Source organism: Sprattus sprattus, assembly GCF_963457725.1.
Source record: "Sprattus sprattus genome assembly, chromosome: 9".
Classification (NCBI taxonomy): domain Eukaryota; kingdom Metazoa; phylum Chordata; class Actinopteri; order Clupeiformes; family Clupeidae; genus Sprattus; species Sprattus sprattus.
This window is the reverse complement of record NC_137928.1, coordinates 10,232,790-10,260,516: the sequence shown is the minus strand read 5'-3', so window position 1 is coordinate 10,260,516 and position 27,727 is coordinate 10,232,790. Positions and strand designations below refer to the sequence as shown.

Sequence of the window (27,727 nt, the reverse complement as noted above, 5' to 3'; positions counted from 1 at the left end):
TTCAAAATGGCAAAGGCCCTGCGGCACTGAGCGGCTCGCCCTGCTCCCCATCTGAGCATGCCTGACTTCAGGCGAGAGAGGAGGGGGAGAGCAGCCCAGGCTTCCCAGTTTACATTCTCTTTTTGGGAGCCATCTGGAGAAAAAAAATAAAAAAATTGACACTGTGGGGACAACTAAGGGTCTCTGACTCCATACAGAGCTCATCACAATAGTCCGTCTCTCTCACCAACCCTCTTTCTATTTCTCTTCCTCCTCTCTCTTGATTCAATGTCTGTTCTTTTCTCAGGTTTCCCTTCATTCTGTTTCTTTCTGCACATTTCCTCCCCTTTTCTTTACCCATGGATCCCTCTCTTTCTCTTCCCTCTCCATGTAATGCTCTTTCCCTTCTCCCTCCCTGCCTCTTTCTCTCCCCTCTCCCTCTCCTCTCCCCCCTCCCTCGTTCGCTCTCCACTGTTGAGTCCTCAGTGATGATGGACTCTCCTGAGGTGTGCAGTAACAGCAGCTGTGGCTCACATTTCCTGGGCTCTTTGTGGGGTTTTTTTCCCAACAAAGGCGCCTTTGTTCCCCGCCTCCTGGCCCAGGCTTGAACAGCAGTCCGTGCTGCTCGGGGGGCCAGAGTGAATATTTTCAGCGCCATTTCGTGTTTAATTCACCGGGCCTCCGGTTAGTCACCCCCCTCTTTCCCCCACACCTTACTCAGTCAATGCAAGTAACTGGAGAGGAAAGTCGGTTCCTCCGAAAAAACATTGATCTGCCTTTGGGTTGATAAAATATGGAAATGGGATGCGGAATGGTGCTGATGTGGGCTCCCATCCTCTTGAGTTCTCCTTGCAATGATGTTCAGTAAAACGCTAAGAAATTGTGTTTGTTCAAAAATAAAAAGGTGTGCTTTTGAAAAGACATTTTCACGGTGGAATATGCAAAGCAGGTAAATGAAATGGTCAATTTCGCCGCTTGGGTGGCTCCATCTGGATGAACTGGCAGTGTGGTCAGTGTCAGATGGCACCGCGGTAGTAACTACAGCGATGCCCCTCAGCTCACCCCTAACTGCCCACCACGGTGGCACACAGAGTCATCCTCATGCGAGTCACTGCGCGGCGTTGCGCTCTCTTCAGCCAGCCCACGTCAGGCAGGAGAGGAGTCACGGGGGCCGCCTCTGTGGCCGTCATGCGCTGGAGCACTCGTAATTGCAGTGAGGCTTTTCAATTTGCCTCGCTAAAACTTGTGTAGTGTTTCTACTCCAGCAAAGCCTTTTTCACCTCCCTCCCACCACCTAATCAAACATTTTGTTTCACTGTTAATGCCCGAGCAGCCAGGCACTTTGCAGCCTTTTTGTTTCAATAGCTTGGTTCAGAAACGTGCATGGGAAGTTTTTTTATTTTATTTGAAGCACTGGAATGAAGCCCAAAATGGCACGCTCAGAGAAAGATTCATAAATGAAAAGATTTCTGATATGAAGATTAGGAAAAAGTGCAATGATTGGCCGATTGCTTAGTTGATTAATGATCGGTTGGCCGGCTGATGAACGTAAACAATAAGCTAACATTTACTCTCTACACACACTCTTTCAGATTCAATCGAGGACTGCCCCAGCAACTGCTTCGGCAATGGGGACTGCATCGCCGGCACCTGCCACTGTTTCCTGGGCTTCCGCGGCCCAGACTGCGGAAGAGGTGAGATCCAGTGGGCCCTCAGCTGTGAAAACACTGTCAGAGCCGCACGGATGAGTCAGAGCGGCGCAGAGAAAATAGAAATCCTCTCAAGGCCCCGGCGCCTGTGTGTAACCCAGTTGAGGTGCCGCCTGAGCAAAGGACCTTAAAAGTAATACAAAAAATAAATAAAATAACAATGGCACTACCACCTTCCATCAGAGACTGCAGCTGTGACGTGCTCCTTTGAAGCTGTGGTTTGAAAAAAACAAAACAAGTGTGACTGTGTGTGTGTGTGTGTGTGTGTGTGTGTGTGCTCAAATGAGTGTGTGTGTGTTTATATTTATGTGCCATGAAATGTGGATGCATTCATGAGTCCATGTGTATGTCTACCATCTCTGTTCACAAAACAAGTGTGACTGTGTGTGTGTGTGAAGAGTGTGCGTATGTGTGTGTGTGCTCAAATGAGTGTGTGTGTGTGTTTATATTTATGTCTACCATCTCTGTTGACAGCCTCGTGCCCAGTGCTCTGCAGTGGGAATGGCCAGTACCTGAAAGGGCGCTGCATGTGCCACAGCGGCTGGAAGGGAGCAGAGTGTGACGTTCCCACCAACCTGTGTATCGATGCGGCCTGCAGCGGCCATGGCACCTGCATTGGTGGCACCTGCATCTGCAACCCGGGGTACAAAGGGGAGAGTTGCGAGGAAGGTATGCTGGAATCCGACACACACACACGCACACACACACACACACACAACCTCTTGCTGATAATTAGAACAGGAGAGAAGGGAAGCGATGGGGTGGTGTAGGTGTGGGCGGCTTACTACTCTCGCCTACTACTACACACACACACACACACACACACACACACAAAGGTACATTTTAAACATTATATACATAAATATGTATAAAGGAAGACGGAGGTCTGAGTTGGGAAGAATTGTGGAAACTCTAATACCTCTTGACATCATATGCAGCCCAGGTCCATAGATGTACGTGTTAGTAAGGAGCTTTTCAGGATTGGATTCCTAATTAACGGTGTGTGTGTGGAGGCTTATGTGATTACTCCAGACAGATGCTTAGGTGCCTGTTTTTACACACTTATTTCAGCATTTAAACACACACGCACACACACACACACACACACATACACCGGACTCACAGGGGGAAAAAAAATGATGGATGATGACTCATCTGTGTGATTTCTCAGCAGCTGGTGTGTGTGTGAGTGTGTGTGTGTGTGTTTTGATGTGTGTGTGTGTCTGACTGAAAAGAAAATAACACCACACACAAACCCTTTGCTGTATATGTCAGGAGAGTATGCATGATGGCATGCCTGGCTGCGAGCCTGAAGCCTGAAGTGGCCCGAAAGCCCCCATCGACCAGCGTCTTTGGCATTCCTCTCACGTGAGCCCCTCTCCTGCCCTACATTATGGATGCTTCACAGGGGCCATAGCATTCTGTTAAGCACACAGAACAATCCCTTTGTTGTCTGAAATCCAATAAGCTGAATTCACGTCCAAGCAAAGTGGCGACTTTAATCTGTAAACGGCGACCAAACTCACGAAGGAGAAGTGGAGTTCAGGGTAGCCATAAAGAGGGGGAGAGAGAGAAAGAGGGAGAGAGAGATAAGATTGAAGTCAGCCTATTGTGTTTGACAGGTCTTGAAGGCACTTGTTTCAAGATGAAAAATGAAGCTGATGACTTTGATGAATGGGGGTTTCTGACACCCCCATCTAACCCCCCCCCATCCCCATTCTATTTTGGGTCCGCCATTGGCCTGCTGGAGCGGCGGAGAATGCGGACGCTGGCCCTTTAACACTTTTACCTTTCTTTCCCAGCGACCTTGAGCTGAGATGATTAATTGCCAGGAGAGGCCTTGTTGTCAGTTAGCCTATGATCTTTATGCCTGGCTCCTAAACCATCTGCTAAGAGGCAACAGATCCTGTTTGTCTTATTATAACGGCCTTTATGCCCATTTATGTCGCGGTAAAGGAGAGCGCACTCGCCCAGGTCCTTCTGGTACGCAACCGCCCCCCCCCTCCCCCCCGTTCAATACCTCCTTTCCCACCACAGGTCTGGCCAATCGCACGGCCGCCATCTGCGGCACTCATCCCCTCGTTATTGTTATAATTTTTTCGGGAGCTGGGAAAACTGTTCTCACGGTGCTTGTCCTTTCGCTAATGGACCACAGTTGGCAGCTTCTCTATATTCTCCCATTTCTCCCCATTCTGCGGGTCACGCCTGGGTTTGCTTCCTATAAAGCTAATATTGTTTTTAATATGAGCTTGGAATATGAATGTTGCTGGGAAGTGGTCAGCCCTCATGAGGGGTTTTATCATTTTAAGCTGCTGGTAAACAGTAATAAAACGTAACGCGCCAGATATTATCCCTTCATGTGTGTTTGGGGGACTCCTGTGTCTCAATCTCATTCTACCCCTCTCTGTTTCTCTTTCTGTCTCTTTCTTCCTCTCTCTCCCTCTTTCTATCCTTCCCTCTCTTTCTTATCCTCCTGCAATGGTAGGGTTGGGTTTTGCGGCACCATGGATCGCGTCCAGCGCAGTTTTTCAATTTGGGGGAAACACGCTCTTGTTAAAGCGCCTTCCCTGGCCGCCAGTAAAATCTCATTACCGGCGGTTGGGGGAGTGCCAGGAGGAACTGTGTGTGTGGTGTGTGTGTGTGTGTGTGTGTGTGTGTGTGTGTGTGTGTGTGTGTGTGTGTGTGTGTCTGTGTGCGCGTGTGTTTTTTTAATTGTGCATATTTCTGAAGGGGTGTGTGTGTGTGTGTGTGGGATGAGGGGTGGGGGGGTGGGGGGGTGGGTGGGTGGTTGTAGGCACACCTTGGGTTGTAATGGCCATCCCAGGGACATAAGGTACCTGTTTAAATTGCCTGCTCGAGATTCTGGTGTGTTACATCACAAAGGCATCCTTTGCCTTAGTTGGTGTGCTCGGTGGGGATATTGGTGGCTGTGTATGTGTGTGAGCGTGTGTCTTGGGGCCCCTGGTGGGATCTTACAAGCATATGATCACACCTCTGGTAATGAAGCATAAGCCAGTTGAGCCTTAAGAGGCAGGTCCAGACCCTCCATGGAGGGCCCATCTGTCTCATTCTCAACCCTGGACAGAAATGCCAGGACTAGGCTGCAGGGTTGGGGACAGGGGGACATGAGCTGTGGAGACAGACAAACCTGGGGATAACAGGCTAGCAGTGGGCTGTGTGTGTGTTCGTGTGGTCTTGGGACAACATTTCACCAAAGAGTTTACATTTATGTATTTATGTGTGTATGTATATGTGGACGTTGAGAGGGAGGGGTTCACATCAGTCTTTAAATCTGTGTTTGCGTGTGTGTGTGTGTGTGTGTGTGTGTGTGTGTGTGTGTGTGTGTTATCCTACAGTGGACTGCGTGGACCCCACGTGTTCAGGACGAGGGGTGTGTGTGCGTGGTGAGTGCCACTGCTTCACCGGCTGGGGCGGTTCTGGCTGTGAGAGCCCACGGGCCTCCTGCATGGACCAGTGCTCTGGCCACGGGGCCTTCCTGGCCGACACCGGAACCTGCAGCTGTGACCCCAACTGGACCGGCCACGACTGCTCCACTGGTATGAGCCCTTTTTTTCGTACTCCCTGAAAGAGAGACACAAATAGAGAGAGAAAGAGAGGGAGCATGAACCCTCTTTGTTGCACTTATGTATAAAGCCCAACATGTTCAATTTTTAAACGTTTTCTATGGCTGAATATTATAAGTGAACTGAAACATGGCTCACCACAAGTGGGTAAGACTCAAAATGTACAAATACTAGTCTTGTGTGTCCATAGGATTTATCCAACATGCTCCTGTATGCACAACTACTGTGGCTGTATAGAAATCACTAAATATCTGCTGCCTTGCTGCTACCTGTGGTGTGTAAATGTTATTTGTGACAAGCCCACCCATGTTACACAAGCACACACACACACACTCACACGGCACTTGTTGCCATAGCAGCGGCAAGTTTCTTCTGATGGGTGTGTGTTTTTCCCCGCACAAAAAAAAGCATCCGCTGGTCACAGTGTGTTTGATAGCAGGGAGCCGCACGCATGTCTGGTAATGAGAGGATTTTGGCTAATGTGTCCTGATCCTCTTCACCAATGATGAAGAGCTTTTTTGGGTCGTTACCTAGCTCTTGAGCTTAGACTTGAGTGTCTCTTTTCCCCCTTCTCCTTCTCCCCTCCTCCGCCTAAGAGCAGTTATTGGAGCTTGAATGTTGAAGCGTGTTACGCCGAGTCCCCTCTCCGGTGGAAGTGTACGCTACATCTTCAGGGAAATAAATAAACTGTTGCTGAAGAAATGAGCAGCTGGTTGTTCGTGGTGGGATTCAAAAAGAGCCCTACTTAAAGGAAAACTTTGGGATTTTTAAACCTGGGCCCTATTTTTCTATCTTTTTGGGTCCAATATTTTACTATGGACTTGACTTCACTTACTAATGACTTAATCATCGGTCCAGTGTTGAGTTAGAATGCTAAAACCAGCAACCGCAAAATGGCTATTCAATGGATTCCTATAAGGCGAGCATCTATGTCAAAATAATTAGCTTGTTTTCACCACTGTCAGGCTCATAAATGTTATTATACATGTCCGACAACCGAATCGATCCCTACAGAGATACACCTGCGTCTGTTTATTTCAATAACCATAAAAAGAAGCTCTAGGTAATGACTGTTTGTACCGTCAGTGTTTCATCCTTCTCTTCTACTGGGCTCTGACGTAGCAAATCATTCAGTGCCTGTAGTCGATTACTTCTTTTGTAAACGTTAGAAAACATCCCCGGGCGCGATAATCAACTACAGGCACTGAAGGGAGTGGTACAGCAGAGAGCACAACTAGAGAAAGGTAAACCACTGACTGTAAAAACCGTCATTTTTTACAGTGCTGTTATTGAGGTAAACCAACGCAGGTGTTTCTCTGTAGGGATCCTTGTCATGTTGTCAGACCTTTATAATAACATTTGTAAGCCTGTCAGTGGCAAAAACAAGCGGGTTACTTTGATGCAGATGCTTGCCTCACAGGATTCCATGGTGTAGCAGTTTTGCGGTTGCTGGTGTTAGCTTCTAACTCAATACTGGGTAGATTTCAATCATTGAGTGTCCCTAGTAACGTTTTGGACCCAAAAAGATCTAAAAAGTGCCCAGGTTAAAAAAATCCAGAAATGTTTCTTTAATATTTTAGGAATTAAATGGCTAGGTAAACAGCAAAAGTAAACCTTTTGAGGCCATCACTGTTCACTCCACACAGGGCCTGTGATGAAGCTTTCATTTTCACTGAGACAATGAAGGAGGAGGCACAGAGACTGCCATGTTGTCTTTTTTGGGAGGAAGAGACCATTGTTTTTGTGTGCGTCTTGGTGACATCTGAGTGTGTAGGCCTATTAAAAGCAACATGGCTCCCCCGATGACTGTTTTAACCTCTTGCTTTCTGTGCACTGCTGGGGGGGACGGGGGACGGTAGAGAGCTGTACAGTGTGACTGTGCTCTAAGTCCTGCCAGGGAGACTCTCAGCTTGTGACAAGACCACATGGTAGCATAGCATACTTGGAGGTCATGCTGATCCTGGTATCCCTGTGACACTGTTGCACATGAAAGCCCCAGCCTCTTTCTGCCTGTCCAGCACGCCCCTGGCTCAGCCTAAACAGCACAAAGAGCAGCACACTCTGGAACATATTTGGCCTGGATCTAAAGAATCCAGGACAGTTCAAGGACCAGAAACAGGTCAGTCACAGACCAGGTCCATTCGAGAATGAGCTGTTGTCTGCTAAAGATCTTGAGGGAAATGTGAACTGCTCTATTCAGTATATCTTCCCGTGTAGCACTGTTGATCATAAGTGCATAGTAAATCTCAGTAACCTTTTTGATAGATTCCAGGATTAATTCAGAGTTGCCCATGTTGGCGCATTATTTCTCCTCTTCTCTTAAAAAATGTCAGAGCGCCAGAATACATTGGTGAATCCAGAGATGAATAATTTCTTAGGCCGGTGTGTCAGAGGGGAATGCAACTATCTCTAACTACGACTTTCCTATTTCCTACTTTCCTACTTTGCAGACAGTCTGACCTATTGGGTAATCCAGGGGGATTTGCACGGAAATAAGCATTTAAATCCCAGGCTTCTGGCTGCTAAAGAGCAGCAGCGTCATTTTTATGATGAGAGGATGATTTTTTTTTTTCCTTCCCTCTTCTTTTCCGTCTTCCCCTCCTCGGTCAGGTCTTCTGTCTGAATCTCTCTCCGAATGAACACTTGACATTCTGGGAGAGTGTGTTTGTGGGGCTTGGGCTGAAGCCCCTCAGCAGAGTAAACCCAATCCAGACTCGGAGGAGTACTGAGGCCTTTGAGGAGCCTGAGAGTGTGGGGAAGGCTTTCATAGGCCTTTTGGTTAATTTCTCCATCTTCCTCCCTCTCTCTTTCTTTCTCTCTCTCTCTCTCTCTCTCTCTCTCTCTCTCTCTCTCTCTCTCTCTCTCTCTCTCTCTCTCTCTTTACATCTTTCTCTTTATATCAGTCCCATAGGTCGTGAGCCTCCAATACAGTCTGGGAAAGTTTTATTTTGTTAAAGATATTTTTGTTTTAAATCTTTCTCCTTCAAGCAGTTAGCAGTTATTATAGGGCATTTAAGGTTGTTTTCCCCCCTATGAGTTTTGTTTTTTTACTGAAGTAACGAGAGGGGTGAATTCAACTTCAGTGAAGTTTTGAAAAAAACTATTTAGAGGCATTATTAAGGCAACTTTCCCATAGACATCATTCCATATTGAATAGACTCAATTGTTGAAGCTTGTATTTCAACTTAGAACTCCCTGTTCAGCTTCAGCAGTTGTGCGTATGTTTGTGTGTGTGTGTGTGCGGGTACGTGTGTGTGTCCGTGTGTACTGATGTGAGTGCAGTATGTTTCCTTGACTACAGCAATTGAATTGGAATGAAATGCAGTCAGGACGCCTCCTTATTGAACAGTGGCGTGTGAAATGAAGGGCATTTACATAACCTGACAAAAGCCCGGCGCTCTAATTACCAGAGGGAGGGGGAATCTTTTTTTTTCTGTAAAGGCTTTTTAAGCTGGTAATGCCATGTTATGGTTTTTTGGCTGAAAAGACTGTTAACTTCCTCCATTGAATCTGTGACGAGGACTTAATGTTCGCCACACGAACTGTAATTGACTCATTAAAAGGCCCCTACCTCCGTGCTGCTCCCCCGTGGCCCGTTTCAATAAAGTTTGGTTAAACAGACAGGGAAACATGGCTGCTGCTCCTCTCTGGGTGGCTCAGTGTAGCTCCCTCAGAGAGGGGAGGTGGGGGAAGAGAGTATTGTTTATTACGCTCGCCTCGTACTCGGCCAGATCAGAAGTATCTGTGCGGATGTGTGTATGGATAGTGTTACACATATATGTGTGTGTGTGAGATTGTGTGTATTTGATTTTGGAATGCCAGTGCGACAGTGCGACAGTGTGTGTGTGTATGCATCTGCTTGTTAAAGTGGATATGCATATTTTAGGGGCGTGTGTTTGTGTGTGTGTGTGTGTGTGTGTCATGAAGTGGCAGATGATCCAGCTTCTCTATGAGGAGGCCATCTCACTGGCAGGTTCCCACTGGAGCCCCTGTCTCAGCTCTGCTTAGCCCAGCCTGGTCCAGCTCACAGGCCTCCCCCGTGTCCCCTAGTCAGTGGCAGAGGAGGAGGAGGAGGAGGAGGAGGAGGCCACTTCAGTGAGCTCTCTCTGCTGCTAGAGGAGCTGGAGCTGGAGCTGTGCTGTACACACTCAGCAGTGCAGTGTTGGGGGCTTGTCATGCATTAATTGTTTGTAGGGGATTGGTGGATGGATGGATGGATGGATGGATGGATAGAGGGATGGATGGAGGGATGGATGGAAGGCTCTGCTGCTAGAGGAGCTGGAGCTGTGCCTTACACACTCAGCAGTGCAGTGTTGGGGGCTTGTCATGCATTAATTGTTTGTAGGGGATTGGTGGATGGATGGATGGATGGATGGATGGAAGGATGGATGGATAGAGGGATGGATGGAGGGATGGATGGATGGCTCTGCTGCTAGAGGAGCTGGAGCTGTGCCTTACACACTCAGCAGTGCAGTGTTGGGGGCTTGTCAGGCATCATTTGTTTGCTTTTAGAGATATTTTTCCTTTAACTTCCTCCTCTCTTTATTTCTGTCTTTTTTATTTACTTCCTTGTGAATCAGAGCCCCCCGGTTGAGCTGCACATATGAAGTGAGCGCCTTGGCATGTTTACTGAAATGTCATTGGAGATTTGTACTCTCTCTCTCTCTCACTCCATCTCTCTCTCTCTCTCTCTCTCTCTCATTCTCACTCTCTCTCTCACTTTCCGCCTGTGTGCCTCTCTTTCTCTGTCTTTTCTCGCTCCTTCCCACCTCTGGAAAACGCATATTTAGATGGTTCTCTCCTTTTTCGGTGCGGCAGAGCAAACTTTAATTAAATCTGACATGTGTTGCGCTTTCTATTGAAAGTTCAAATTGGATTCATCCTCACATCCCTTCGACACACACACGCACCCATACACACACTCTTTCTCTTTCTCTTTGCACTTCTCCTTTGACACAAAGAGGAGGAATTTTACTCTCAAAGAAAGAGGAAAAGAAGGAGGAGGAAGAGAGGAGAGTCATCGGTCCTTCTCAGGCCTCCCTGAGCCATGGTCAGCCCTTTGTAATGGGCTTATTAGATTTCTGTGTTGTTGGGGGAAGGGGGGGTGTTGTGGCCCCCCCATGACACCTCCTTCACCCCAGTCCCCCCCCCCCCCCCCCTCCCTCATGGTGCAGGAATTTCTTTTCAGCTTGCCGTCTGACAAGGTACTGAAGCGTGGCCGTCCCAAACCGGACAATAACCCCAGTCGTTTGTCTTTCCCCCCACCCCCACCCCCTCCCACCCTACCGTCACCTCCTCTTGTCCCCTCCTTTCTTCATTGCTTTTTCTTATCCTCCATACCGTCTTGTCGCCTCCTGTTGTCCCCCTCTCTTTTTCCCCCTCATCCTCCTCTCCTTCCATCTTCCCTTTCTCACCCTCATTGTCACTTCCCCCTTTTCTGTCTCTCTCTCTGTCTACCTCTTCTATTCTCGGCTCTGCTCTTCACCCTGTCCCCTCACCATACCACCACCCCCTCCCACCCACCCACCCCCCTCCCCCTTGTCTCTCACAGAGATTTGTGCAGCAGACTGTGGCGGCCATGGCATCTGTGTGGCGGGCACCTGTCGCTGCGACGAGGGCTGGATGGGCGCCGGCTGTGACCAGAGGGCGTGCCACCCGCGCTGCCAGGAGCACGGCACCTGCAAGGACGGCAAATGCGAGTGCAGCCCCGGGTGGAACGGAGAGCACTGCACCATCGGTAGGAGGGGGAGAGGGAGGGGGGTAGCAGGGGATTGGTGGATGGAGGGATGGAGGGATGGATGGATGGATGGATGGATGGGCAAATGGATTGATATGCATTTGGGTGAACAGATGACCATATGGATGATTGGGTGATACATGTATATGCATGGATGGAAGTGTGAATGGACTTCCTGTGTCTGTGTCTGTGTCTGTTTTTGTGTGCATTAGCGTGTGTGTGTTTGTGAATGTGTGTGTGTGTGTGTGTGTGTGTGTGTGTGTGTGTGTGTGTGTGTGTGTGTGTCTGGAGCTGGCTAGATGGATGGGTGGATAATTGAAGGCTTGAGTGAAGTTTGTGGTTGATGGGGTTTTTGACTGGTAATGGGAGTGGTTTTGTTGTGGGGTGTGAAGGGGTGAAATGGTGTGTGTGGGGAGGGGGGGTTTCAGTGTGCATGCTTAATTGAGTTTGTGCAACGAAGCATAGCATGACCAGGTTTGCTCAAGGATCTGAGGCTTGCCTTCATGCATTTCAAATGTGGGAATGTGCTAAGGTGTCCTTTCATTGCGCCCATCCTTCCTCCTCCCCATCCCTCCCTTTCCTCCTCCTTCTACTCTCTCCGTCTGTCCGTTCGTCCAGCTTCCATTTGATTGGTTGATGTGAAACTCAAACATGTGCATCCTTGCAAGCAGTGCAGCCACCGGAAAGACATTCTTTTGAGGAGTCAGTTGACCAGAAAGAAAAAAAAAATGGTCTTTGAATATTCATCCTGCTTCTTTTTTTTTTGCAGCCCACAAACTCACCTCCTTTAACAAAGATTCTTTAGCTTTGTTTGCTACAACTATAACAAGTTTGACATCAGTGATTGTTTAGCCAGTCTACAAACACTCCACGGCGAGTCACACACGACCCCGGGGAAGGCAACTCAAAGGATGAGCTCTGAGTCCAGTCCAGTAATGCAGTCTCATGTTTGGCAAGGTAATAGGATCAGTAATGGGGAATTTCACAAGGTATCGTTTTCCCCTGTGTAGTGATTCATGGCCTTGGGTTATTGAGAGCCAGACAGAGAGAGAGGGAGAGAGAGAGGGAGAGGGAGATAGAGAGAGGGAGATAGAGAGAGAGATAGAGAGAGAGAGAGAGGGATGGAGAGAGAGGGACGGACGGAGGGAGTGACAGATTTATAGGGAGAGAGTGAGAAAGTGAGAGAGGGAGAGAGAGAGAGGGAGATAGAGAGAGAGGGACGGACGGAGCGACAGAGTTACAGGCAGAGAGTGAGAGAGGGAGAGAGAGAGAGAGACGGACAGACAGACAGACAGACAGAGTTACAGAGAGACAAAGAGAAATGGACAGAGAGAGCAAGAGGAAACGAAGGAGGGAGAGAGCCTTAGCTTTAGCTTGTTGTTTAATGGTCAGGATCAATCTCATCCTCTGAGCTAAACTTGGCAGACAGCCATCGAGCCAGCGCTGGATTTGTTCGTGACATGGACCAGCAAGTAGGCTCTTAATATCACAGCCGAGTAGACAGCCTAAACAGCCTAAAAAGGTCCAGAGGTGTCCTCAGATTTTTTCGGAACACAAACTTGTGTTGTTGTTTTTTTTTAATTATTATTATATGATAAAATACCTCAGCCTTAAATTCTGTATACGAAACCTGGTAGAGAATTGATGCGTTTGTTTCCGTATTTTCTCTTTTGACGCATGGTATAGTTTCCAATCGAAGAGTTTACAAACTCAAGACCTGGGCTATTTATCAGTAGAGCTGTCAAAACATGTTCCCTCTCACTTGGTGAGCTGAGACCTTGCCAAATAAGAAAAACTTTGGCAAAGGGAAAACATTTTTTTTCCCCATTCCCGTTCATGGGTGTCATTGGTCCATTGATTTGATTCTTTTTTCTTTGTTTGTTTGTTTGTTTTTTTAAGTTGTTTTGTTTGTTTGTTTTTCATTTGAGGTCTTTGCTTTATGTGGGTTCTGAAGCTCCGTGTTCTTTCAAGCAGTCCAAAGTAAATGCAGTCCAGTGAGACTGGGAAAAAGCACGTCCCAGGCCATTCGTCTGAAGAAACGTATTGTCTTTTATTCTCTTCACATATTCTCTCTGTCTCTCTCCCTCTCTCACCTTCTCTCCCTCTTTCATTTTCAACCTGAAGAACATTTACGAACCAATCCCAGCACAGTAACAGAGCGAAATAGCAACCCTATTGCAGCAGGCTAATGTGTGTTTGATGAGAGAGGAAAAAGAGAGAGGGAGAGAGTAGGGAAAGGAAAGAGTCGGAGAAGGATTACCACCGTGACCTTTTAATGTTGTTTACGAGGGACATGCAGACAGGTAAGAGAAAGAAACCTGCACAATTCTAGTTTCAGTGCTCCAGTGTTGCTTAGCGCAGCAGTTTTCTCTCCCGGTGCAGGATCCCTTAGCCGAGAAAGCCCCGTCTTTAAAGACCCCGGCTAAAGCGAGCGAGTAGCGAGTGCCAGCCCTGCCGGTGAATGTTTTATACGCTCAGGCATGTATTATTAACGTGCGTTTCATATCTGCCACACGGAGACACAAGCACACACAGCCCAACCAGTGGATCGGGATGGCAGTATGCTCAAGGTTCTCCCCCTCTCCGTTTTAAATCAGTTCTCATTATCGTGAAGCGGCTCGGTAAACAAGGCTCGGATTACTAGAGGAGTAGTAGGGATATTTCCCCGACAGCCATCTTGAATGTGCTTTTTTTTTCTCGATAGGATCTGAGCCTCTGTGTGAGGCTCTGGAAAAGCTGCGCCGTCATTGGTCTAGACTCCTTTTTGGGGAACTTCACATCACAACGCAGCTTGTTCCTCTCCAAGCCCAGCTTCTGAAGGGCCATTAGAGATAAAAATAAATAAATTGGAGGACAGCCTTCCAACCCCATGGTAGTTAAGGACTGCTCTGTGTTTCCCAGCATTATACCCCCAAATCACTCTTACGTTGCTTTAAAGGCCCACAATCCCAGCAGAGTCTCTGAGAAGGAGTGACGTTGCGGCACAGATGTAGGTGCTTAGCGGGATGAAACGGATGCCCCTCCGGCAAAGCTTTTATATATATTATTATTTTATATATATGTATAAATATAAATACATATTACAAAAATCACTGGCAAACGAACTCAGCAACACAGCAGGCCCTTTTGGTGAGTGTAGTTGGGGAGCTGGCACTTTGTAGTTGAAGGTGTTGCAGGATTAGAAAGACTATGTGTTGAACTGTGCTTTGAGCTGTCAGTGGACCGGCCTTAGTGTTTTCATGCCTGTGATGGGTCTGAAAGTCTCTCTCACTCGCTAAACAGGGTTGGATTCAAATGTTCTTTTCAATGTTTACATTTCTCTTCAACTCTCCTATATTCTCTCTGTCTGTGTCTCCCTCTCTCTCTCTCTCTCTCTCTTTCTCTTTCTCTCTCATACACACACACACACACGCACACCATACCTTTTCCACTGTCTTAGCTATGGGTATTGTGTTTGCTTTTAAACGCATGTGGTCGGTTTCCCTTGCATCTTTCCGCTGTGTTTGTGTGCAAGCCGCCTTACCTAAGCACCACACCTTACCGTCCTCTGTGTGCATGTGTGCGTAGTGTGTGCGTGTGAGTGTGCATGAGTGCCTGTGTGCGCGCACGTGTGTGTGTGTGTGTTGTCACAAAATCAGCACTGTTCGATCCTCCCTTAAATGTCCTGTCTTTTATCTTCCCCAAAAGCTCACTATCTGGATAAGGTAGTGAAAGGTATGGCATACCTCCTTCCTTCCTTACTCCCTTCTTCCCCACCCTCCTTCCTCACTGTCTTCCTCTTCCTCTTTCTCTTTCTTTTTTTTCGTGAAATATCACCCCCTCCTGCTGTAACTCTATCGAGGCCTCCATAAACCATGTCCACAGGCCATATTGCCTCCCTGTGCCGACACATGCCCTACACCCCCCCCATCTTCCCCCTCCACCACTCCCTCCACACCCCCACCTCTGCAGAAGTCTCCTGTTATAACGAATCACCCTCCCCCATCGACTGTGGTGTCACCCCGTCATACAGCAGTTTCCACTTAGCACTCTCGCACTGGGATGAAGCATCTCATTCGGGCTAGGCCCTTCTTAGTACTCTCTTTATCACTCTGTTTCTCTCTAGTGTCTCTCCTCTCTCTCTCCCTTCTCACTCTGGTTTCTCTCTCTCTTTATATCTCTCTCTCTTTATACCTCTCACTTCTACATTACCCTCCCTCACTCTTTGTATCATTCTCTCCCTCCCTTCTCTCTCTACATCTCAGTTGCTCACTCTATCGCTCTCTCTCTCTCTCTGTCTCCCTCTCTCACTTGCTTGCTCTCCTCCTGTCTCCTCTCTCTCTTGCCAGGGGTGTTTGTAGTGCTGAAGGGAGGGGAGGGTTGGGCTTGGGCTCTGGGGGGGGGGGGGGGTATTGGGTTGGCTGTTCTCTCTAACCTGCCTTATCCATAATGGATGAAGCCCGTGAGCGTGTGCGGAAGGCCTGAGATGTGAGGATGTGTGTCGGGCCTCTGATAGCATCACTACACCAGAGGGGGGGATCATGGAGCCCCAATTCTGCTCCTCTGACTTTCTCCCACGCGTTCTCTCTCTCATTCCCTTGACCAATTTTCTTAACCTGTCAATTTTTTTTTACCTGCCTGTCTCTTTGTCTCTGACCCACTCTCTCTCTCTCATTGTTTCTCTCTCTTCTCTTTCTTTGGACCATTTCATTCTTTTCAGACCGTCTCTACCTGTGATTTACACACACACACACACACACACACACACACACACACACACATACACACACCTCGAATCTAGTGCAGGGCCGCAACCTGTGCAGTCTCAGCCACGAGGGACCTCCTCTGGCATTAGCATTAGCCACTAGCTAGCCCTGAGGCCCAGGACCTTCCTCAGACAGCCGTGTCTCCACAGGGCCCCCTCTCTCTTGCTCACAGGCATGCCAATGACACTGACTTTGTGCCAGCCCAGGCGGAGAGGGGAGTGTGATTCACTATTATCCCAGTCATATCACACCCTTAACCTGCTGCTAGAGGTCCCACTGCTAGTGCATTTGCCCAGCCTGTGATTTTTTTTCTGTGAAGGGGGGGCCTGGGTAGGTGGGGGATTTATGTAGTGTGCCTATTCCAATGGAACAGGAGCCCCTTACTTCTGACAATTTAAAGAGTGCACTAAATGCTCCCTCATAACCTCAAGCACACACACACACACACACACACACACACACGCAAGTAAATGCAACACACACACACACACACACACACGCAAGTAAATGCAACACACACACACACACACACACACACACACACACACACACACACACAAATGCAACACACACACAAGTAAATGCAAAGACAATGATATTTAAATCTGCCCTCACTACACATGCAGGTTCTACTGGTCCTACGAGTGCTTTAAATCCTCTCTGTCTGTTTTTATTAATAAACTGCTTCTGAGTTTTATTTATTCCACTGCACAGAGGGCCAGAAGAGCACTAAGCACACATGAAACATCTCTTAGAATATTCCCCACCACTCAGCCCTCTAACCAAAGTCTTTCTTCGTGACACGCCATCGCTGAGAAAAACCAACCTGTCTCCCCGTTCGTCTCATCACGAAACACCTTTCATCGCCGCTGTCTGTTTTTCTCTCCCTCTCGCTTTTTTTTTTTTTTTTTTTTTACACCCTTTCCTTTCCCAGCTTGTCATTCTTTCTGATGTAGCGGCTGCTTGAGCAGCGGTGGTGCAGGTATCTGTCACCGACGAAATGGGTCATAGAGGAGCACAGCTCTACTCATCTCATGGTCCGGGCGCTCGCGTGAAGAACAATGCGGATTTTACACATATACGCTAACGGGATTATCGCCCTCTTCGACGCTGTTAGCATCCGGGGGAATTGAGTCAAACGGCAGAAGATGAGTAGAGGGAAGCAGGGGAGGAGGCGAGAGGAAGAAAGAAAGAGAGCGGGAAAAAAAAGAAGAATCGAGCGCTATCGGGGTGCCATTGAGTGACAGGCCGCAAAGTAGAAGGATGCGTTTTGAAGAAGAAAAAGAGGGGCCCGTGTGTGTGTGTGTGTGTGTGTGTGTGTGTGTGTGTGTGTGTGTGTGTGTGTGTGTGCCGCACTGTGCAGGATTGAAGTTTGGACCGGCTTCTTCACCTGCCACCTGCATTCTTACAATCAGGCAGCCTCAGCTGTGTCTCATCACAGCCTCCTTCTCCAGCGCCTTCTCTATTCCCCACCTCCCCAATCTTTCCTTTGATAACGAGGAGACACATTTCATTCCTCCTTCTGAAGACATTCCATACATCCTCACATTTGAATTAGTGCAAAGCTGAACTTTCCAGCTCTCAGTCTTGGGGTTCTACTGAAAAAAAAACAAAAAAACAAAGCTGAATGATTTCAGTAATGTGAGTAATAATTTACTCCCCCACACACACACACACACACACACACACAAAAATAACATATTCAGCCCGCGGCATCCTTAAATCCGAGATTTAATCACAAACCGCAACAAGGATTAGGGCGGGTGGGGAGAAAAACGGTATTGACAAGCACCTCACAACATTAGCACCAACACTGATAATGAATCTCTCTCTCCCCCCTACCCCCCTCCCTAACCTCCCTCCTTTCCCCTGTTCAAGGGGAATGGTGGAGAAAGTAAGTGTGTGTTGAGTCCCATCGCCTGGGTCTTATCTCTCTCCGAAGCTCAGCTCCATCTATTGTGCGCTTCTAATGAGCTGATATTGATTTAGACCATCTCTGCAGTGGGAATTCGCTTCCAAAGGATATGAGAGGCTTAACAAAAGGTGTATTAAATGAATCACCTCAAGTCTGGCCCTATTATTACTTCTCCACTACCACCCATTATTCAAAGTTTCCTTTCCTCCAAAATGGTTTTTCTTCTATAGTGGGAGAGTTGGCAATGGCGGGGTGTTATTCTTCATTTTTCTCCTTTTTTCTTTTTTCTGTCCTTCTTCGTTTTTTCTGTGCATTCAAACTTTTGCTGTTGTTTGTCTGTATGTACAGTATGTTTGTTTTGGTCATTGGTCGATTTAGTTTGTGTTATTTCCTTATTTCATCGCTGTTTTGCTCATTTTCTGCACAGAGGGATGTCCCGGTCTGTGCAACGGCAACGGCAGGTGCACACTGGGTAACAACGGCTGGTACTGCGTGTGCCAGCTGGGTTGGCGCGGCGCAGGGTGTGACACCTCCATGGAAACGGCCTGTAGCGACGGCAAGGACAACGACGGAGGTGAGATCACGCCCCTGAACTACAGCTAAATTTCCCTACTCTAAAAAATGTCTGTTGTATCACTTTTATTATGTACGTCAAAAAGTCTTGCCAAGCTTCTTTTTGACCCGATTCCAGCTCAGCTTATAGTGGTTTTGAGTTTTTTACCTTCAACATTTTCTCAAAAAGGTTATTTGTAGAAGTTCCTTAAGGCACACTGGTGTTGTGACCGTTCCAAAGCGAATGATGAGAAAGCGAGTGTTGAGTGCTGTAGGACTGTCCCAGCCTGTCTGCACTGCTGGACTCAATCAGGCGTCTGATCCGCCCGCCAGTAGCCATCCCCTTAAGTAGATTAGATATGTGCGGGCCTGCCCGGGTCGCAGGTGGTCTGGCTCAGCCTCATGTGAGATTGGGGAAATCAGGTAGGGGGAGAGTTAGCCTCGACACGTCCTGAACTAGTTTGGCAGCAGTCTCCCAGCATGCACCAGGCGCGACCCCCTTCGTGTGTGTCCCTTCCAAATTGCCACCATCTCGGCCCTGTCACGAAGCGCCGAAAAAGCAACATGCGTCTGCACCAGTGCCGGAACAAATAAAGGCAGACTCCAGTTGAGGAGACAGAATATGTGTGCTTCTATGTCTCTCCCCCCCTCCCCCCCCCTTCTCTCTCTCTATCACTCTCTCTCCCTCTCTTCTCTCTCTCTCCTCTCTTCTCTCTCTATCGCTCTCTCTCTCTCTCTCTCTCCTCTCTTTATCTCTCCCTCTGGCCTCTCTCTTTCTATCACTCTCTCCTCTCTCTCTATCACTTTCTCTCCCTCTCTTCTCTCTCTCTCCTCTCTCTCTATCACTCTCTCTCCCTCTCTTCTCTCTCTCTCTCTCTCTCTCTCTCTCTCTGTGGCAGGCAGTGAGGCTACAGTGGCACAGAACTGAGTGACTTCTGACAGCAGGGGTTTTATTTTTATCACCCATCTGGCCCGAAGAGGTTCCTGAGAGGGAGAGGGACAGTGTGTGTGTGTGTGTGTGTGTGTGTGTGGTTGTATGAGAGAGAGAGAGAGGAAGAGAGAGAGGGAGATGGGGAGAGAAAGAGAAAATGGGGGAAGAGAGACTGAGAGATGACCCACTTCAGCAGGAGTAAGGCGTGCAGCTCTTCACAGCCGAGCCGACAGTCTTGAATTATTTCAGCCGAATCACTAGAGGGAAGGAGTGCAATGGTGGGGTGGGGGGTTGGGGATAGGAGAAGTAGAGGAGAAAGAATGGATGAATAAGGTGGAGGTGTGGAGAGGAGCTATGCTCAAGAGGGGGGGGTACAAATGAGTGGGGATACAGTGTGCCTGAAAGCAACAGGCTTTGAGTGACAGCCCAAATCACACAACTTCCCCAGCAGAATGGACTGACCACAGTAATCATTTCCCTCCGTAGTTCCTCAAGAAGACGCGTAAAAGAGCACCACAGGAATAAATCTCTCCTCAAAATGCAAATTAGACACAGAGGGGTTTGTCAGACTCTCTAAGTGCACTGCCAGTCTGAAGTGAAAAGTCAATCAAAATCCATCTCTGCTGTAAGACAAATATAATCGACAAACTTTCAAGTCAACAAAGTTTTTTCCAGAAGTAAAAAAAAAAAAAAATCTGTATCTGTAATGAAACTGTAAAACCAGTATAGATTTATTTTTTGCATTTGTTTAAACAGTAGAGTTTTTAAATCGATGCTTGTGTACTCGTGTCTAAATACATGAAATCAAGCCTGTCAAGGCAGAAAAAAAATATTTTTCTTTACTGACAGGTGAAGCTTCATCTGCATATTAATAGAAACTTGAGCCGTACATTTGCACATCTCTAGCGTTAATGTAAATGAAATGTGAATGTGTTGACATGTTGTGAATTAAAATGTGAATTTTTACTTAATTGGAATCTGGCTTTTGGCTATTGGTCTGATCTTGAGTTCTTCCCTCCTCTTCCTCTTCCTCCCTCATCTTCCCCCTCCTCCTCACCGGTGCAGACGGTCTGGTCGATTGCATGGACCCTGACTGCTGTCTGCAGGCCTCCTGCCACACCACGTCCCTGTGTGTGGGCTCGCCTGACCCCCTGGACATCATCCAGGAGACCCAGATCTCCTTGGGCCAAAGCACTCTGCAGTCCTTCTACGAGCGCATCCACTTCTTGATTGGCCGAGACAGCACCCACGTCATCCCCGGGTCTAACCCTTTCGATGGCAGGTGAGTTTGCCCCAAAGAGAAGGTGAAGAGGTTAACATTGAGAAAATGACACGGTTCTTATGTGCATCGAGAACTACATGTGCAAGACAAATTACGATCATTCCACTTTAAAAAGACTGTTTATCTTTTGTTTGGATTTGAGTGTGACCTTTTTTACTGTTTTACCTTTTTTCACAGATGTTCTGTTGACACTCTTGATATGGTATACAAACATCAAGTGACTCTTTTGATTACCGCATTAATATTACTTTGGGCATCACATCGGGGGTTAGTTATACTTCTGACAAGCTGCTCTAGATTCCCGCTCTGTGGGGACGCGCCCCAGTGTCGGGCACAGCTGAGGGACTTGTTGTCGCGGCGGCATGGAAGATCAGCGTGCCGGTTTGTAAACCAGAGCAGGGAGAGCGGGAGTTGTAGCATCTCCCTCCTGGCATCACAGACATCCCGTTTCCATGTAGATTTTTTCCTCACCACCGCCTCCCCCTTACCCCATACACCCTCCACCCCCCCCCCCCCCCCCCCAATCACTGTGTGGCCGCCTCAGAGGCTCGGCTGTCTCTCCCTGGCGACAGGCAGCTAGTAATGCTCCAGTCCTGACCACCGCTCGATGCAGGAGGCTTTCATATTTCTGCAGTTTTTGCTGTCGCTGCTTCCCAAGTGACTGTTGTCTAACAAGGCTTTTCATCAACCCCCCCCCCCCCCCCCCCCAAAAAAAAAATCCCCCCCCCCCCTCACACACAGGCTCACACTCCCTCCCTCACACATCTTTCTTTCTTTCGTTTTTACACCCGCATCCATTCATCTTATGTTCCTTTCATCTTTAATCGCTTGTGAGATTTTGCGTGCCTTATTTGCATCTACACTGCTTATGGATTTTCCTCTCATCTCATTCTTTATTATTTCCCCTGAAACAAACAAAAAGGGGGAGGATAGTATTACAAGAAGAAAATAACATTTCAGTTTGACATCTCCGGGATACTCTGCTCTCCTCCTCTTTTAAGAAAATCATAGGCGGAAAAGAACAACAAAAAGAGCATCCATCGCTCTTTTCTTCTCTCTCTCTGTCTCTCTCTCTCTCTCTCTCTCCTTCTCTCTCTTTCTCTCTGTTTTTGTGTGGAGGCCTTTTATGGTGTTGTCTGGTGTTTCTTTCCTGCCTCATCCCCCTTCAGGCAGAAGGCATAATGTGCCATAGAGGTCCCGGGGTTTCAGAAAGCTCTATTTTTAGCCAAGGCTCGGCACACTGCTTTGTTCCTCAGGAGGAAATGGATGTTTAGAAGTGCTTGTGTGCTCCGGCACCATCATTTCCTTGCACTTTAGTTCGCAACGTATCGTGTTACTATCAACTTTTGTGCCTGTATAGCTTAGCCAATACTTTAAGGTGCGGAGAGCCTAGACGACTTTTTTTGTTTTTCTAATAAGCAATGGAAAATATTATGATCGATAAGGAGAATTATGAATTTATTTTTAAATAACAATTTTTAAATAAGGCTGCAACATAACAAAATGTAAAATAAAATAAAAAATAAAGGGGTCTGAAAACGTTTTGAATGCGCTGTATGATCATATCTACACATCTGATCCAATGTCTTTTGAGATAATTCCAAATGAATCAGAATGTATGATCCCCTCTAGCTCCACATGGAGGATTGCCAGATCAAATGAAACTAATGATATAGGAGCTGGAGTAGCTTGCTGGCAGGCTGGCATCCCTTCTCCCAGTCCCCCCCCCTAACGATTCTGAACTTGTGGCTGAACTTCTTCAAAGTTGAGCCTCACAAGTTTTATCACTGGTTCTTCTGAGCCGATGGCCAAAAAAAAAACACAAAGAAGAATGTCCCGTAAGCCATGTGGGTGTGTGTTTTGGACCCTTTCTTGTACAGGTCTTCGGCTTCACCGGAGTACCTCAGGAAGTCGGTCACTTTTTTCAGTCACTTGATGTCAGAATCTTTGATGAATTGCCCACGCTGTTCCACAGCCCCTGAAAAAGCGAGTCAAGAGTGTGGGGAAAGCAGGAAAGCGCCTTTTGATTGATACTCCTCAAATGCACTCCTAATGCGATGTGACATTTTCCATTTATGACATTTTTGTGACATTCAGGGAGAGTGGGAGACTCACCACTGTTTCCCTGGATCTCTCTATTATGAGGAAGAGGCTTTAGGTTGTGTCCTCTCTCTCTCTCTCTCTGTCTCTCTCTCTGCCCCTCTCTCACCTGCTCTCTCTCAAGAAAATGCGGCATAAATAAATAAAGATCGAAAGGCCTGGCGATGTGCTTCGAGATTGGAGTTCTGGACTCGCCTAAAAATATCAAGTCGTTATATATTATTCATGTGCGTTATTCATTCCCCATCCCCCATGCACTGCAATCTCCCCCCCTCACACACACACACACACACACACACACACACACACACACACACACCAGGTTCAACCAAATCCCATCTACAAACACAAACACAAACACACACAAACACACACACACACACACACACACACACACACACACACAGGTGGAGAGTTTCTCTATGTGTACTCATACCTCTGAGGTCACCTGATAAGTCCTACTGATCACTCACCCTCATTGTATTCAGTCCCCATGCATACTTCCTGCATGCAGTGCGTAAATGAATGTATGACTCACCTGACCACAAGAAAACGCTAAAAAAGGAAAAATCAGGCTTTTTTTTCCATATAATCAAGCCATAAAGACATACGCTTTTCCACTGAATGAGACCTCTGAATGTTTATTCAAATTAGTTGATTGCGGTTCCGGTATAGGAATGGAAAAGCATATTATAAAACATTGTTTTGTCGTTGTCAGTTTGATTACTGCTATGCAGACATGTTGTCTTTATCGTCGCCTTTTAGCTATCATCCTTTGATGTCGTTTCTCCTGCTTGCACACTGGAACATGGTGTGCCATCAGAGAACAAGCAAAGCATCCATCTAAGCACATCAGGCCGCGCAACAAGTCAAGCAGAACAGAGGAGCAGAGCGCCATGTTGCCGGAGCCATGTTCATGTCTCTGACTAGCACATGAGATTTGATTGGCTCAGGATGTTAGCCAGTTGCATGTTAGAATGTCAGATAAACCCACTGAAATCCTCCAAGTGCCTCCGGCAGTTTTCTCTGGACGTTTCAGCCGGTTGAATTTGTCAGACTGCGCATATGATAAAAAAAAAAAAAAAAGAACTCACTCATTTCAAGCCTCCATCCTCCCCTCCACTCCACACCAAGTCCACCATCCTCCCCTCCACTCCTCTCCCCCCAGATGCATTTTCCATCATTACATGCTTTAATTCAACTGCCTGGCGCAGGTCATTACAGGCCCATTAATGTCATTACTTGCGCGGCAGCTCAGGTCAAGTTGTTTGTTTGCTCCTGCAGAGTGCCCCTCGCCCTCTGAATTTCATTCAGCGGTGATAGAGAGGAAGAGTGCCGGAGATGGCGTCTCCATTTAGTGTGTTTCCACATGTACACTACCAAAAAAATTGAAAAGATTTGTACTGCCGAAGATGAGAGGGAGAAAGAGAGGGGGGCCTAAAAGCCAGAGAGAGAGAGAGAGGGAGGGAGAGGAGGCCGATCTCTTAACCCGCTTGTACCTACCAGTGTTAATGTCATTAGGTTGGGCTGGGATGATGACATTACATTAGTGCTAAATGGGTCTTTATCAGCTTGGTCTGGCCACATGATGCTGAAGCACACTTATGCAACCCCCCTGTGCATTAAAGATTTATAAAGTGCACTCCAAGCATGGCGGCTGCACGGGCGCTCGTGCAAACGGCCAAGGGGCACAGTGGCGTGAGACAAGAGATCGTGTCAGTGACTGGTTATGAGGCCTTTTGCCTTGACTGGACAGAAGTTAGTCTCTTGTGGGCCCGGGCCCCTTGTGCTGTGTGATGTTTTAATTTTCCAGCCACATCTGCGCGCTACCGTGATACGTGGTTGTCTCCAAGGTGAGCGCTTAACAGAGGACTTCCAGAAATTAGTCTCAATCTTCCAACGTTAAGATGAATTGTTATGTCGCTCCTCGCTAATAGGATTCAGCTCCATTATCTCTAGGGGAACACAACAACCCCACACAAAATATCATCTCAAAACAAAAACACACCAGCGAAGAACAAAGAAACTCCTTTTCGTTCCACAAAAGGCTGGGCATCGAGCGATAAACATTTTGCAACACAGTCATATCTCCTTCGACTTTTATGTGCCTCGCGCTCTGCAGCACAATGAGTTTTGCCTGCCAAGAAGTTTAGTGATGTCTTCACGCTTTTCTCTGTCGCTCTTTTCCCCTCACTCATTCTTTCGTTCTTTCTCTCACTCACTAACTTTCACTCATTTTCTGGCACACAAAAGCCTCCGCCTACATTTGAAGATATTTAAATCGTTGGTTCTTGGTGACAAATCGTCCCCTCGTGTGGCTTTTTCACGAGGCTTGGCAGAGAGAGAGCTCCAGTTTACACTGTAAAAATCTGAAGGTTGCTCGAAGGCCACCTCTTGCCCTATCAAAGGAGCTTTTCTAAAATAAACTCTTTCGCTAAACACCCACAGCCTCAGTCGTCAAGGGAGATATTTTTTTTATCTCTTTTCGACTTGCCTGTACATTGAGGTGCGCTGTTGGTGAAATGGTGGCCTGTGTTGCTGGTGTTGCAGTACCAGGTGCGGCGGCCACCGGATCTCCTCCTGGGTTGTTTATGGCCGCAGTGCAGCCAAGGTCTTCCGAAGGGGAAGCGGCTGCCGGAATTAGCATAAAGCTGGGTTCCCTGGGACCCGGGTTCTCATTGGGTGAATGCTCTTGCCTCAAGTAAGGACGAGGCGAGGGCAGTCGCTTACACGCCAGTGTTAATTGTTTCCAGTGCGAGGCAATGTTTAAGATCCAATGCATTTAAAGTGAGCAGGGAGGGACTGCAGAGAGAAAGAGAGGGAGGGAGAGAGAGGGGAGGGGGGTAGAAAATATGCCCACAGTCTAATTGAACAGAAAAGATGGAGTGATTGCTTAGGGAAATACTTTTTTTTTCTCCAGCACTCATCACACAGCTTGCTGTAATAAATAGAGCTTTTATAATAATAGTGGCGAGAGACGGTGGTGGAGAGTCACTGGAGCTAAACCTCTCCCAGCAAACACGCCCCGCATAAACTGCGGCAGGGTCTGATTGACTCTTTTAACATTGATTTATTGGCCAGGGCACCGCACTTGTACCAGATAGCATGTGAAACTGTAGATTTTCACTTTAAGTCTGTCCAGCGCTCAAGGCAAGTTAAGCGCTGTGGTGCAGCTGTGCCGCTCTCCCGTATAGAAAGCAGGCTTTAAAAACATAAATAAAGGGCTCCTGTTTTTAATTAGACATTGCGGCGAATGCTCCACCATCTTGTTTGCCTCTCATTAACTGTGTGTTTTAAGGCAGGAAACCCCACAGAGGCCTCCTTTAAAGCTGTTGCTTTGTTTTGTTTTCATTTCATTATTTAGATAATGAAGTACTACTGCGATAAGAAGGGGTGGGGGGAGAAAACGCAATGTCACTGACATGTGTGTGTGTGTGTGTTTGTGTCTGTGTTACAGTCATGCCTGTGTAATCCGTGGACAAGTGGTGACTTCCGACAGCACCCCACTGGTGGGAGTGAACATCAGCTTTATAAATAACCCTACCTATGGCTACACCATCACCCGACAAGATGGCAGGTGAGTCACTGTTTCCCACTCTCACATACACATACATGCACACACATGCATATTTACAGTACCTAAGCACAGATGACAATATACTGTCAGACACAAACACATTGTGTATCTCAAGCTTCCCATTTGTTCTCTCCTATAAAAGGCGCTGGGATGTAAAATATGGATTATAGTAAATGTTAAAAAGGAGGAGGGGGTGTAAAAGTTCTACTTTGTTGTCAGTGATCAGAAAGATCTGCACCATAGTAATACATGTTGTATGTGTATATGCAGTGTTGTATGCTTTTTCCAGTGTTTTGTGAGGATTTATCTTTATGTCAAAATGAGCATCAAAATTGAGAAGCATCACAGCGAGAATATTTATGCGCACGCAGACGCAATGCACACACAATTTGTCACAACTCCTCAGTTGTAAGTGTCAACATCAATTAAAACTTAATACTTAATAATGCATGGTGGATAATCTCTGACCAGCTCCGATGTGATGAACACATTTGCAGTCACACTCCGAGTCTATTTATACTCATCTCACCTCACCTTAACTGCAGTGGTAGGAGAGAAACACCTGTTGGGTACTGGGTTGTAAGAACTCACATGTTCAAGCACAAAACACTGACATCTTGGCTTTTTTTTTTAACCCTTTTACATCGGCACTCTTCCCTCCTCTGGCTCTCTTTCTTCTCTTTCCCCCCTCCATCTCAAACCTGTCCGTCTGTCCTCCTTCCTCTCTGTCTCTCTCCTTGTTGTTAAAGCAGACTTGTGAAGCGGCTCTTTATCACCGTTATTCAGTGTAGTGTCTTTCAGATCCCGGTCAAGTCCCCCTCCTCTTTTCAGCCCTTCACATCTGTCAGCTCTCATCCACACACCCCCTCCTCTCTCCTTCTTCTTTCCCCTCTCTTTCTCTCCCTCTTTTCACTCTCTCTCTCTTTTCTCTGATTAACTGGGGCCCTGGCCCTTTTCTTCTCACTTCAGTTCTTCACCTTCATTTGCTGTCTGTGATTTTCACACCCCTCCATGCCTCGCTCTCGTTCTTTTTCTATTCCTCCTCTAACATGAAGGGCGTTTTTTTTTCTCTCTCTCTCTCTTTGCCTCCCTTTATCCGCTCCACACCTCTTCACCCCGCTCACGCCACAGGCTACTCCCAGCACTTCTCCTTCTTTTCTATCTTCTCCTTTTTTCTCCATCTCTTACGTGTGTTTGTGTGTGTGTGTGTGTGTGTGTGTGTATGTGCTTGCCTGTGTGTGTATGTGCTTGCCTGTGTGTGTGTGTGTGTGTGTGTGTGTGTGTATGTGCTTGCCTGTGTGTGTATGTGCTTGCCTGTGTGTGTGTGTGTGTGTGTACGTGTGTGTGTGTGTGTGCGTGCGTGCGTGCGTGCGTGCGTACGTGCGTGCGTGCGTGCGTGCGTGCGTGTGTGTGTGTGTGTGTGCGTGCATATGTGTGTGTGTGTGTGTGTGTTCTCCTTCTTTTCTCCATCTCTCCCTAGAGTTCTCCTGTTAGTTCTGCCGTTAGTTCTCCCGTTAGTTCTGCCTCTGCTCCACAGTCTGCCTCCCTTCGCCTCCCCCGTCTCTCTTTAGTCTACTCGCACTCTTTAACACTCCCTGCGTACCTCTCTGTCCCTC

The 27,727-nt window shown here is 47.4% G+C and overlaps 1 protein-coding gene across 2 annotated transcripts in view; it reads left to right on the top strand.

Annotated features, from left to right (window-relative positions):
- The window catches only part of tenm4 (teneurin transmembrane protein 4), a gene marked incomplete at both ends in the record, with an annotated part of 136,886 nt that overhangs the window by 53,852 nt on the left and 55,307 nt on the right, over positions 1-27,727 (top strand). Inside the window, 8 exons of one of the 2 annotated variants that reach the window (XM_080845311.1) lie at positions 1,572-1,673; positions 2,163-2,357; positions 5,045-5,245; positions 10,824-11,009; positions 14,697-14,723; positions 18,097-18,243; positions 20,218-20,434; positions 25,992-26,111. In XM_080845311.1, coding sequence (XP_080701437.1) covers positions 1,572-1,673; positions 2,163-2,357; positions 5,045-5,245; positions 10,824-11,009; positions 14,697-14,723; positions 18,097-18,243; positions 20,218-20,434; positions 25,992-26,111 — 1,195 coding nt within the window. The remainder of the gene's footprint in view (positions 1-1,571; positions 1,674-2,162; positions 2,358-5,044; positions 5,246-10,823; positions 11,010-14,696; positions 14,724-18,096; positions 18,244-20,217; positions 20,435-25,991; positions 26,112-27,727) is intronic. The other variant, XM_080845310.1, reaches the window with a different exon arrangement.